The sequence below is a fragment of the Cariama cristata genome, unplaced genomic scaffold, assembly GCF_000690535.1.
Source record: "Cariama cristata isolate BGI_N322 unplaced genomic scaffold, ASM69053v1 scaffold4753, whole genome shotgun sequence".
NCBI lineage: Eukaryota > Metazoa > Chordata > Aves > Cariamiformes > Cariamidae > Cariama > Cariama cristata.
Window position 1 is genome coordinate 11,279 of NW_009609988.1, and position 12,571 is coordinate 23,849.

The 12,571-nt window shown below is 53.9% G+C and overlaps 1 protein-coding gene across 1 annotated transcript in view; it reads right to left on the bottom strand.

Moving 5' to 3' along the window:
* ATP8B3 (ATPase, aminophospholipid transporter, class I, type 8B, member 3) overlaps positions 1-12,338 on the bottom strand; it is a gene marked incomplete at its 5' end in the record, with an annotated part of 16,756 nt that extends 4,418 nt beyond the window's left edge. Inside the window, 20 exons of the mRNA XM_009697717.1 lie at positions 10-70; positions 537-612; positions 919-1,030; positions 1,334-1,498; positions 1,902-2,014; positions 2,457-2,645; positions 3,079-3,235; positions 3,683-3,717; positions 4,971-5,179; positions 5,868-6,061; positions 6,886-6,974; positions 7,469-7,627; positions 8,251-8,333; positions 8,874-8,944; positions 9,050-9,122; positions 9,775-9,836; positions 10,313-10,411; positions 10,893-11,006; positions 11,601-11,692; positions 12,264-12,338. Coding sequence (XP_009696019.1) covers positions 10-70; positions 537-612; positions 919-1,030; positions 1,334-1,498; positions 1,902-2,014; positions 2,457-2,645; positions 3,079-3,235; positions 3,683-3,717; positions 4,971-5,179; positions 5,868-6,061; positions 6,886-6,974; positions 7,469-7,627; positions 8,251-8,333; positions 8,874-8,944; positions 9,050-9,122; positions 9,775-9,836; positions 10,313-10,411; positions 10,893-11,006; positions 11,601-11,692; positions 12,264-12,338 — 2,228 coding nt within the window. The remainder of the gene's footprint in view (positions 1-9; positions 71-536; positions 613-918; positions 1,031-1,333; positions 1,499-1,901; positions 2,015-2,456; positions 2,646-3,078; positions 3,236-3,682; positions 3,718-4,970; positions 5,180-5,867; positions 6,062-6,885; positions 6,975-7,468; positions 7,628-8,250; positions 8,334-8,873; positions 8,945-9,049; positions 9,123-9,774; positions 9,837-10,312; positions 10,412-10,892; positions 11,007-11,600; positions 11,693-12,263) is intronic.
* Between the last annotated feature and the right edge of the window lie 233 nt (positions 12,339-12,571).

The window sequence follows — 12,571 nt, forward strand, 5'->3', positions numbered from 1 at the left end:
GTGCGGGGCTTCCCCGCTGCCACCGAGGTGGTGGTGGTTGTTGTTTACCCAGTAAGCCTCGAGGATCTCGCTGTGTGAGGAAGGGGTGGTTGGAGCTGAGCTGAGGACCGCTGGGCACGCTGCCTGGCTTCGACTGAGACCTACAGTTGGCCTTTTGCCATCTGAAAGCCAGCTCCGGGGAGATGAGGCTGGTACCCAGTGGTGGGAACAGAGGGGGGACAGAGAGGGGGCCCAAAGGGCTCACTGATATCAGAAATCAGCCTCTGTCCCTGTGGTTTAGAGGCTGGAGAGACAGCTTAAGCACTTTCTGGTCAAAGCCTGCCAAGGAGGAGAATGCTGTAGGGGCAGAAACAGATGGGGAGGCCTGGAAAATCTTTTGCAGATAAGAGCCGTGGACATCCAGGCTGGGACAGGGAAGGAGAAGCAGAGAAGCATCTCTGGCAGAGCCGAGCTCTGCCCACCCTGCACAGGTTCCTACACCCTTGGGTGTCTTCAGCGGGCATGATGTCCTGAACCAGGAGGTCACAATTCCTCACCTGATCTCCTTCTCCTCCAGGATCTCCATGTCATCCGTGAGCAGCTTGCATGCATAGCCAATGTTCATCGCCGTTTCTGCAAGACGCAGGAGATGGTGCAGCCCACCCCATCCCCGGGCAGCCCCCAGCCCCCAGGTCCAACAGCCCTTGGTGGGCAGCAGCTGCTGAGAGCTCTGTTCCAGCTCTGTGCCATCACGCAGATGGTTTCCCCTGCCTCAGTTTCCCCATGGGTGACATGATCTGTGGGATGTGCTGCTATTGTATACTAAAGGGAACAGCAGAACCTGGCTGCTGCCCACTGCTAGGGTCTCATCTCTTCTCTGGTGCTCGTTAGAGGAGAAGCCGAAATGTGTTGGTGGGGTCTGGGGTTTCCTCCACTGACCTTGTTTGTCTCCCGTCAACACCCACACTTTAATGTTGCCCAGTTTCAGCAGCTGGATGGTCTCAGGGACTCCATCTTGCAACTTGTCCTCAATGGCCGTGGCCCCAAGCAGCTGGAAGGAGGGTGAGTGGGTGTCATGACATGGGGCAGGGCAAGATAGAGAGGTGGGAATTGCCTCTGGATCCAGCCAGGAGTCCTTGCCCATGGGTGGACACGACCTGACGGATATCTAACGCAGTGTCTACTGGCACATCACAAAGTCACCCCTGGGGGGGAAACTCCTCCTGCTCTCCCACCCAGGGGATGGGTGTTGGGTTGGACACTTCATCCCTCATCCCGGAGAGCCAAACCCCGCGCTCCTGTCCTCTGCGGGATCAGTGCAGCCGGTTCCTCCTAAACCCCAGCCTCATCCCACCTGCAGGTTCTGCTCCATCTCCTCGTACAGCTTGTCCAGCTCCCGCGCGCGGTCTTGCAGCAGGACGCTGGCCTCGCAGTGCCTCCGGCTCCACTCGCTGTACTCGACCTCGCTCACCTCCTTGCTGGCCAGGCATAAAGTCCTCAGTGTCTCCTCTGCAAAGCGCTACAGAGATGAGACATCAGGTCTCCCTTCCCTCAACCAGGATGACTTTCACAGCGGACCAGGGCATCGCGCCAGCCAGCCACGATGCTCCCCATGGGCAGAGCCAGAGACACTCTAGGATCTGAGGGTCTCCCTCCGGGCTCTGACTCCCTCCCCCATCCTACAGCATCCCCATGAGCATCCTTGCGATGCAACTGGTCCATGCAGAGCACCGAAGGTGGATTTGATGCCCTCTTAGCCCCTGTCCCATATGCAAGGGAGGCTTCTAGAGCAGAAGGAAGAAAGAAGGACCAAAATCATGAAGCCAGAGGGAGAAAGAGCAGCAGGGAACTCCAGGACACGCAGCCCAAAGCCAGCAGCAGGGCGACCAGCCCATTCTGCCCCAGGCTGGCGTGGGACTCACATCCAGCGCCATCTCAGTGAAGGTCTCATTGGGCCCTCGCCTCTGCAGTCTCTTCAGGATGACCGTGTCAGCCCCCTTGGTGTAGAGCCGGATCGTGCCCTGGGGGTCTCGCACTGGGAGGGAGGGGAAGGACAGCTTAGGTACCCAGAGAGGTGGCTCCCGCTCATCGCTGTCCCCACGCAATGGCCATGCTGCAGAAGGCACTGCGGGGGACACTGGTGCTTTTCTGCCTGCGGTCATAGAAAGCACAGGAATTTCCCCAGATCCGCACCACCACGAGGCAGGATCAGGCCTCAAGGACTGTCAGTTCCTCACACGCCTCCTCTGAGCCCCTGATTTACTCGCTGTCTCTTGGCTATTCAAACCCTTCTCGGTTGTCTTCACCAAGGTAGCGGGGTGAACGACACCGCAGGGATAACGAGGACGATCCTTAGGAGCCCCTGTGCCAGCTGCAGTCAACCGCAGCCATCCTGGTGCCATCCCTTGTAGGGCTGAGTACGGAAGGGACCCTCCGTATTCCTGAAGGGGCCCCCTGAGACACCCCATCCCACTCACCCAGGACAGACATCCTCTTGCGATCGCTGTTGAAGTCCAGCATGGCCAGCACTTTGTACGTCCTCTTCTTCCCCAGCTCACTGATGGTGATGGTGTCTTGCGTTCGGGCCAGAAAGATGTACCCCAAGTTCCTGGCTGCCAACACCAGTGCTTCTTCATCTGGTGAAGCTGCCTGATAAACCAGTTGGTCTGTAGAAGAAGAGCAGGGCTTAGACAAGGAGACTCCCAGCCAAGCGACTCTTGGCCATCTGAAAGACCCTGTTCTTGCCCAGCACCAACATTATCTATGGACACCCTAAAATCCAAGCCACCAGGCTAGGGAAACTCAGTCCTTATTGTGTCATCTCTTCTGCTCATTGCCCCAGGCAGGACAAGTGCCCAGACCAGGATGGATTATCCCCCGGTGCTTCTGTTTTCCAACTCTTAGCTTTAAAACAAACCCAAATGTACACATCCATGATGCTAGGACAGTGGCACAAAGCATCCCCGGGCTCTCATGGCACCTGGTCCCCACATAGCAAAGCTTTGCTGGGCGATGGGAAAAACACCCCATCGTGATCTCAATGCCTTGAACGGCAACTTGACCCCGCTCTGAGGATGTCAGCCACCACGGCCAACCCACCGCCCTTCTCCTCCACCATGACAGTGTGGCAGAGGGCCAGCAGCCTCAGGAACTCCCTCAGCACGGGGTCACTGTCCCGCCGGGCAGCTTCCAGCAGCGTCGCATCGCGGAAGTCCAACTTCTTCTCCCCGTGGTGGCTCCAGGTCAACCCCAACCCCTGGAAGAGGCACAGTTCAGGCTGCAGGCACCCGAGAGAGACCGAGCAGGGGGTCTCTGCACCAGGGATGCTGCTGGGTTGCAATACCGCAACCCTGTGCTGGCACGGGCCGATCCAGATCAGAGTCCGTAAGCCGAGCTCTGCATTGCTTACACCAAGGGGGTGAGTATAAAAAGGTTGGGAATTTAAATAAAAATTAAATGTGAACTGCGTTCTTTTATAAAACCCGGTTCCCCTGTCTTTAACTGGCAGCTGAGGACTGGCAAACTCGCTAGCCCAAGGACGGACACGCCGCGCTCTTACAGCATGGGACCCTGTTGGGAGCAAGCTGTGCTCCAAACCAAAAGGTTGGGCCCGCTGCCGGCGTAATCAACAACTGCTGCGGCTTTGGCCCCGACAAGGAGCAGCACCTGGCCCCACGTTCCACGGGAGAGGGGAGTTACGCACCGACGGCTGTTTGGTCTCATGGCCTGTGCCTGTCCCTGCCGAAATAAAAATAATTCAGTTAACAGAGAGCTGGCAGGGAGCATCACTAGTGGGGACTTCCAGCAGCTTTTCTAGAAGGGACTGCTGCTTTTGCTGGCCAAAAGATTGGCAAAAAAATTTTTCAGCATCTGCTCGGGTTCCATTAGGCTATCCGGGTTGGACTTATTTGGCTCTCGGACTGTTCAGACTTTCGATAAGTTTTTGATGTTAAAAATTCAGGTCTGGCTTTCACCCGCGTTTCCTGGGAGACTGCGGAGACCAGCGGGATTACGGTGATGCTGCTATCGAGGAGGTGCAACACGATACACCAGGCAGGGGAAAATTGGGTTTATTCCTGCTTAAAAACTTTGCTAGATTTTTTTTTTCCCTTCCTCTTTGCTTTTCTCACTGTCCATTTGTCTCAAGTGCCTGATACTTGTCTCAGGAAAAAGGAGCTCCATGCTAAAGCTCTGGCCTGCCCCGCTTGCTAAATTTCACTAATTAAGCACTGAGACAGCGCCCAGAAGCCGATCGAGAGCTCGAGTAAGTATAGTAATAAGAAGAGGGAGGACTTGGCAATTCTCAGGTTTCTAAGGGGAAAACCAAGCAGAATCATTTAAAAAAAAGAGCAAAGAGTAGTTACATGCCTTCACTGTAAAGAAACAACATAAGGGAAATGATCATTTCTTTGCCTCCTCCAGAGGTCACCTGGAAGCCTCAACGTGCCCACATTTGGGAACCAAGCTGGAGATTCACCAGAAAACGATGCAAGGAAGAAAAGTAAACCCTCCTTTTTCTCTCCAAGATCTTCATAGAAAATAAAAATCCATGGGCTTCACTGGCCCATCACCCCGTGGCTCCTCTCCCTGCCCTGTCCTGACCGCCTGGGCCAGCATCAGCTCGTTATTCCAGGCGGGATCCACCTCACTCAGACTATGTGTTGGCCACGTAGCTGTGCTGGGCTCCCTTTTTCACCAGGGAAAACCTAGGTGATCTCAGCAGAGATTGAGGCATGATACATCTCCTGAAAGCTCGACACCCATTTTAGAAGGGCAGAATTGTGCCCTGACTCCATGCACTGAGAACACGAGACAAATGAGACCGCAGGCGTGGTGGCCCCTGCAAAGCACCTTCTTCTACCTCCGCACCGGACCGCCAAGATCAATCCACGTGCCTCAAGCTTCCTAGCAAGCCAGGAGGAGTGGAAAGAACCAAGTCAAGGTTTACCTAACTCGTGAGTCCCTACAGACTTGCTTCCACCAAAAGTTACCGTAGATGGTCCCATTGATACAGCATTTCTTGAAGCTCATAATGTTTTGTGTCAAGGTCCCGGTCTTGTCCGAGAAGATATATTCGATCTGGCCAAGCTGATCATTGAGGCTGGTGCTTCTGGCTTTTGCTGGAATGTCCTTGACAGCATAATACATTTCCAGATCCCAGTTGATAAAAAAGCTGTTCACCAGATAGATGAATTCAAACCTAGGGAGTCAGGTAGAAGAAAAATTCGGCTGCGGAAGGAGATTGCGTTGCTCACATCCCAGGGGCACTTGGAGGTCTGACTCAGGAAGAAAGGGCGGAGGGGAACTCCCCACTTGGACCCTATTGCTCTGAGCCTGGGGGAGGCAAGGGGGTTTTCATTGTTCGTGGCCAGGTTTCCAGAAGGCTCATCACACCGGACTGAGAGCGCACTGGGTCCCAGGTAACTGGGCTCCCCTCTGGAAATCTGGCCCTTGATGACAAAAATTCACAGACCTGGAGATTCAGTGAAGGGCTGGAAAGTTTGGGAACTGCTTCTTCCAGCCCGAATTGTGATTATTGCCTGCTCACTGGCTGTGCCCTTCTCTTCCCCACCCTGCTGCTGCTCGCTGGGGAAACACCACCTTCATCAGCCTCATCCTCAGCCTGCCCGCAATTCCCAACAGCAGGACATGTCTTAGCATCTCTTTTCTGGCTTTCCTCTGAGAAGATCTCAAAGCACATCATCAATGTTTGTAAGATACACACCCCAACCATCCTTACCCTCTTACGGCTAAGGGTACACATGGGAATGAGTTGCTCAGGGTCACAGCTGGATCTTTTGTGCAGCCCCATTTTGTGCCAGATGATGGCCAAGGACAGGGGGTGGGATACTGATCTCTGATCACTTCCAAAAGCCTGTTGTTCTTACGTTATATACATGGACATGGGTATGATGATGCTCAGGAGGATCGTGAAGCCCCAGAAGTTGAAGAAGGCCTGCTGGGCAGGAGTTGTGTGCTTGTAGAAAGCAGAGAGGTAGCTGTGCTTCTCCTGGAACATCCTGGCCCAGAACCCAGAGGCAACGGCGAGGCACAGCGACGTGACCAACAGCACCAGGAAGATCTGAGATGAGAAGCCGAGATGAGAACATCCCATCACACGAAGCCCACCAGACTCTTTGCTAGGACCAACCATTGCCCCTTCCAGACCGTTCGTCTCATTTAGCTGTAAACCTAAGTTGTCCTTGTGCCTGGAGCTGGTTCTCAGAGCTCATCCTCGCCTGAGATGAAGGATCACAGCACGTATTTCACCTTGACACATCCACAGCACACATCCAGCAAAACCCAACTTTCCCACCCTCCTAACTGCCTCAGATACCATCTCCCTGGACGAGGGGTGTCATGCAGCCTTCCTGCTGGAGTACCAGCAAACAGAGGAATGCTAGTGGCCAACCTGAGAAGTCATGACACTCAACCACCAGGAACAGGAGTAAGAGCCATCCAGTTCCTCGGTATGACCACACTGCTTTGCATCCCACCGAGGAAAGGCTCCTCCTTCCCCCGTCCTCCACCGACTCTGTGCTGAGCCACAGCCTGCAGGTCCCTCAGCGCAAGCCACCTCCTCGGACCTACACAGTTGTGGATTAGTAAAGCAGGCCGGGAGGGGCTGGAGGTTCTGAATACTCCAGCAGGTCCAAGGGGCTGCTCTACAGCTGAGGGTTTAAGCAACGCAACCACCATGCAGACTGCTCCAGACCCAGCAACGGCCACTTCTTGGGAACATCACTTGGTGTTTGCCCATGACATGTTGAACCCAAGATATTTTGAGGAAAACATTGCAAGCTTAAGAAAAATCAGCATCACCCAAGCAAGGAGCCTCTCATGAGAAGACTTGTGAGCAACCCCAGAAGGTTGGTGGACAAAGGCAGATGTTTTCACCGCACTCACTATGATCACCAGCCGGTCCATCATGCGATCCAGCTTGGTTTTCTTCCGCTTGATCTTTCCACAGTTCCTCATAATTTTGGAATCAAATCCTGGACGAGAAACATTTTAGAAGTAAAAATGCAAGTCCACAGCACCCAGAAGGTTGACTTGCAGCTATGTGATGCTGGTTTTCTCCATAAAAGCATCTCCCCACCTCTGAAGACTTCAGAGGCCCACATCCCTTGGTCGGTGGTTAATCAAGCCGTGGCTGCACACTCAAAGTGCCTCCCCTCTGCCCACAGCTACTCATGGCCAAGGTCTCAACTGCGCTGGGGCACAAAGGGGAGTGGATCCAGGATATGGTGGAGGTGAGATATCACCTGGGATGAGCAGAAGTTTGGTACCACCACATCATCTCCCTGCCAGCCAACCCAACACCGGCAAAGCTCAGGACAAACTTCGGGGGGCTTGGTTACAGCGGCAGGTCCTCCGACTTTGTATCAGCTGAGAATGGGATCTGCTGATGCCAGAAGTGCTTGAGTAACTTAAAATCCCCGGGACCTGGGTGTTTTCTGCCCTTCCTGATCTGGGCCCGGGCACTCACCTGCGTAGATAACCAAGCCGTAGCAAATGTCGGTGTTGCGAAGCTTGCAGCCTCGCAGCAAGATCCTTTCGCTGTCAAGCGAGTAGGTCTCGCCCCTCCACTCCAGCGTGCCGGTGAAGCTGTGCATGCGGCTGTTGGGCTCCTCGCAGGTCACTGTCCCTTGAGCAGAGGGCACGATTCAGGTGATGGCTTTGGGGGAAAGGAGAGGACTTTCCTCTCCCCTCACCCCCCCCAAGACTGCCCTCTCCAAAGAGGGGTGCTGGGGGCTTCTCGGGGAGATTCAGGTTTTGTCAGGGCATCTCCAGATGCAGGTGGGATATGGATGGTTCAAATTAAGGCGAAGCTGGAGGGCCATCCTGCAGTGCTGGGAGGGTGCTCAGTCCAGGAACCGCACTGGGCTATAAAACTGGAGGAGGTGCAAACACAGCCCCCTTCATCCCCAGAGCATCTGAGAGGGGAGTCTGCATCCTACGGGGGACCAAAGGGGAAAAAAAACGCAGGGTGTGAACTCAGATTTGGGAGCCAAGCACTGGATTCCAGTGGGAAAATCAAGATTCAGGGCAGGGAGAAGGTGCAGAACCGCAATGGGTCCATGGGATCACAGAGCCGCTCTGCTGGGGAAGGGCCTCCACGCCAGGTCTTGGGCTCCTTGCAGGCAGCAGCAAGTGCAACCTCCCGTGGGACTGATGGCATTTGGTGCCTGAGGGGACAGAGACTTCCCAAGGCTGAACCCATCGCGTCCTGGTGGGATGGCCACATCCTCGCCCATCTGGGAGACTCACCATCAAAGGCAGCCATGCTCTCCTCGTTCACCAGCTCCTGGTGGGTGACCAGAAGGGCTTGTCTGAACTTTAGGTTTGTTTCCCTATGAACAAGAGCCAGGGAGGGAAAAATAAAACCACCCTGTGGGGTCACAGAGTTGTTAATTCTGCTGTCAGACCCGTGGGACAGAGACGGCCATTAATTATCAGGTGATGGCAATGAAAAGTGAGATGGGGACATCAAGCGCTCGTGCAGGGAGAGAGCCCTGGCCTGGAGACCTTGCCCTTAAATCGTCCTGCAGACGGAGGCGGGAAGGATGGGCAGCCGCTGTCCTCCGCCTGGCTAGGACGGAGTCGAGAGATGGAGAGAGATGCCCGAGGTCACGAGCTGCTCTGTAGAAGCCTCAAAAGTATTTTTGGCCTTCCATTTTCAAAATTTGGGGCTCAAATCCCATTTCTAGAGTGTCTGTAGCTTTAGCTTCTGGAGGATCTCCCACATCCCATGGTTTCTGCTGAACTTGCAGCCTCCCAGCGTGCCTGACATCCCCCCCTCCCAGTGCCGGGGGGTCCCCAGGACTGGAGGCTCCAGCCTTCTCTGTCCTTCTCCGCCCAGGGCAACAGCGGTCGCCTGCCTCTCTCCTCACCCATCGATGTCGGCAGTCTCCACGTAGCACAGGCTGCTGGGCTCTGAGCTGCACAGCAAGAGCATGTCGGCCTTGAAGAGCAAAAAGGGGGAGAGAGCACCTGGCTGAGCCCCTCTTTGCCAAAACTCCCCCCCCGACTACCACCGGTGCGCAGCCAGCTCCGGGGCACCGCTCACCGGGACGAAGCTCTCCTTGCGCAGGCGGACGATGTCCCCGACGCAGATGTCACGCCATTTCTGCCAGCGGAAGCTGTAGGAGAATGAGAGCGGAAAGTTTTATCCTTGCAGAGCAGTGGGAATGGGGGCTGTGGCTGGTTCTGGGCTCTGGAACCCCGCCCGTGAATGGGGGCTTTGGCTGTTTCTGGCCTCTGGACCCCAGCCTGTGTCCCAGCTTCTTGCATGAATGGGGTCTCCAGGTTGTTGGTTCCTCTGCCACCATGGTGGTCTCCAATCTGCATGACCAAAGGATGGCTGAGCACCGAGGATGGCACAGGACTCATTTGTCACATCCATATCCCCCATTCCTATGGGTGGCAAGGACCCTGGCCACAGGTGGGAGATGTTGGTCCTTCCCCGGACCAGTGTTTAGCGGTGATATGACTCTGTGGGTTAGATATGAAGACCTGGAGGAACTTCTGTGGCCAAGGAAGCCCTCCTCCCAGCTTATGACAGCAAGTCAGTGTATTTTAGACCTGTTGTCTGTGACTGGAATGTGATCAACCCTACAGGGGAACAGCTGGTCCCGCAGCGGATTTTGGGAGGTGATGGGAGCTTGTAGAGTCACAGACAGTCCCACCAAAACCCTTCTCAGCTGCTATGCTCAAGGATGCTCAGCACTTCAGATGATGCATCGCTCCACCCAGGCCTGGAAAACGTGGCTATAGCTTCCCAAAGCCCCTCACCTCTTCCCAGACAGGATTTCACATGGCCTGCTGTTGATGTTTCTGTCACTTTGGTGACGGCCCTGCACAGAGGAGAGAAAAAAAAAGAGGACAAAAGAAAGGGATGGGCCATGCCAGACTTCCTTGTCCCGTGAAAAGAACCCTCTTAATGCCACAATCTGCCTCCTCAGCCCCAGGGCAAGGTCTGCTTTCTGAAGGAACTGGAAGATGTCTTCTGATGACTGAAGAGGCTAAATTCCCCCCAGGTATTTCTGGGGACCAACCTGGGAATATAGCCATTGGTTAAGATATTAAAGATGACAGAGATGGAGGTCTAGACCCCAAGGAAAGCAACCGGCTGGTCAAATCCTACCCAAGGGAAAATACAAAGCATTTTGGACATGGTGGAGTCGATGGTACCTCAGGAACGACACATGTCAGCAACTCCCAAGCTTTTCAGTTCACCCACAGCAAAGGGACCCTTTCTGCTGACCGTCCCGTCCCCCCCGCCCCCCAGGACCTACGCCCAACACAGCCTTTCGCTCCAACCCGTACTCACAATGTCATCGATCAGGTCTCGTAGACCCCGGATGGTGAGGAGACAGCTCAGGGGGAACAGCAGAGTGTACCAGGGCAGTGTGGAGATCTCAGGGAAGGTCTAGAGAAGAACAATTTTACACCACTGACAAAGCTTTCATCCCACCTTGGGACACTTGAGGTGACTGAGTAACTCCCCCTCGCTCCCAGCTCCTCTCCCCAGCCAGCGCCTGAGGATGGCAGGAACCTGTCTAAGGAGAATCAAATCAACATCTTTGTCTACGGAGAACTGTCCTGTTGAATTTCCACCTCTTTGTAAAGTGGATGTGTGAAATGCATGTGGGTCCCTGAATTCCAAGGGTAGGATTTCTATTTAGGTGTGGTCTACATGAGCTTCGCTTACATCCCAACCCCATGGGTTTAAAGTCACCAAACTCAACACAGGTTAAACCCCTCGGAGCTCACGAAAGACAGCGAACACCACTGAAAAACGGCATCCTTGACACCATTTTAGATCGGAGTCCCCTCCTCTACACACCAGACAACCCTCCTTTGCTAAACAGTCTCGCACACGCTTGCTCCTACCTTGGTGTCCATCTCACCTGTAAGAGGATGACAAAGACGAAGTAGACGTTGGCCATTCGGTGGAACTGCTCATAGAGGTTCAGCGGCAGGAAGGTAAAGATGTTGTACTTGGATGTCTTAATGGCATTGCCCTGCAGAAGAAAGGCAGGTCAGAGCCACGGTGGGAGCTCAGCCATATGAAATCAAGGATGTCTTTTGAAAAATGCCGAAAACAGTCCGGTGTTTTTAGGACTTCTCAACTTTTCATGGCCTAAGAGATGCCTTTTAAAATTTACCAAAGCCATAAGGAAGAAAAGAGATTAAAGAGATCAGAGCAAAAGGCCATATAAAAGTAAAACAAAATAATTTGCTTCTGATCATCTAAAGCAAACCTAACTGACCCCTAAGTAGATGCTCATTATTTACCTGGAAAAAAAAAATAATCTGGTTTTGTTCAATCAAAACTTTAAAAAAATAAAAAAATCTTTCTTTTGATTTGACCATCAGACTAAAAAGTCTCCTTCATACAGTTCTGCTCCTTGCCTGACAGCTCCAGAGGGCATCTGGGGCACCAGGCAGGGAGCAGCCCTTCCTCCTCGTTGAGGATTACATATGTGAGATGTGATTCTCCATCGTACTGGAGATCGCTCTGCAGCATCGCCGTCGTGTCACCCCCCAACCACCACCAGCTCAGGAATCAGGGGCTGGGTGAAGAAATAGCCCAGGACTGGCCCAGGCTGACTCACCGCATACTTCTTCTTGGTCAGACAGAAGGCAAATTTCTTCTTGAATTGCATATGGTAGTTTCGGTCGTTGGCCCTCACCTCCCAGGTGAAAGCTGGAAAAGCAAGTGGATATCCACCAGATATCCTGACCATCAGGCTCTGGCCTCCAAGGACAGAAGGAGCGGTGATGGTGCCACTGGGCTCATGGTGACCCGCTGCTGGTGAGATGGGCTTTCCCTGAGGTACGACTGGGACAGAGCTGGATCTTTGGGGTCCGATGGGTTACGGAGTGGACGGAGCGGGCAGGAGGCCAGAAGCTTGCAGAGATGTGGGATGGCTGCGTACACTTCCCTTCTGAGCCTCAGGCTAACCATTTGGGCTCAGGTTTTGGTTTAACAGTATAAGCAGGACAGGTGAAGGATGACTCCTCCAAGCATGGTCTTTGCTGTTCTGAAGACTGGTTGTTCCTCTCCTGATGTCGTTTTTGCTATCCCAGTGCCAAGCAAGGGCAACATGGCTGGGATGTCCCAACTCCTGCACCCCAGCTGACTGTCCATCCTTCCAGACTATTTCACCCCGAATCTGCTTCTTCCCCATCTCACAACCCCATCCCACGTTCAACTTTCTCATAAACTGCCAAAAAAAAAAAAACCAAACCCCGAAACACACTCATTGCACACTGACCTGGCAGCTGCGCCTTTCCATGCTGGCAGCCTGAGGCTGGGTCCTGCTCAGCCATGCTGGCACCGCTGCCAGGACCTAGGAACAAGGACAACCACAGATATTTGCAATGCTGAGCGATGACAGAGTGATCCCGCCGGGATGCTCCAGCATCCCAAAGCTGGGCCCTCCATCTCTCCATGATGCAGAAGGGACACCGGTGTCTTCCCCGTAGGCACAAACTAATTTCGACCTTTTTACTGCCCCGGAGATGTCACACCCCACACTGACAGGCAGTCCTCCGTAGCCATCTGAACGTCACAGCTCAGTGA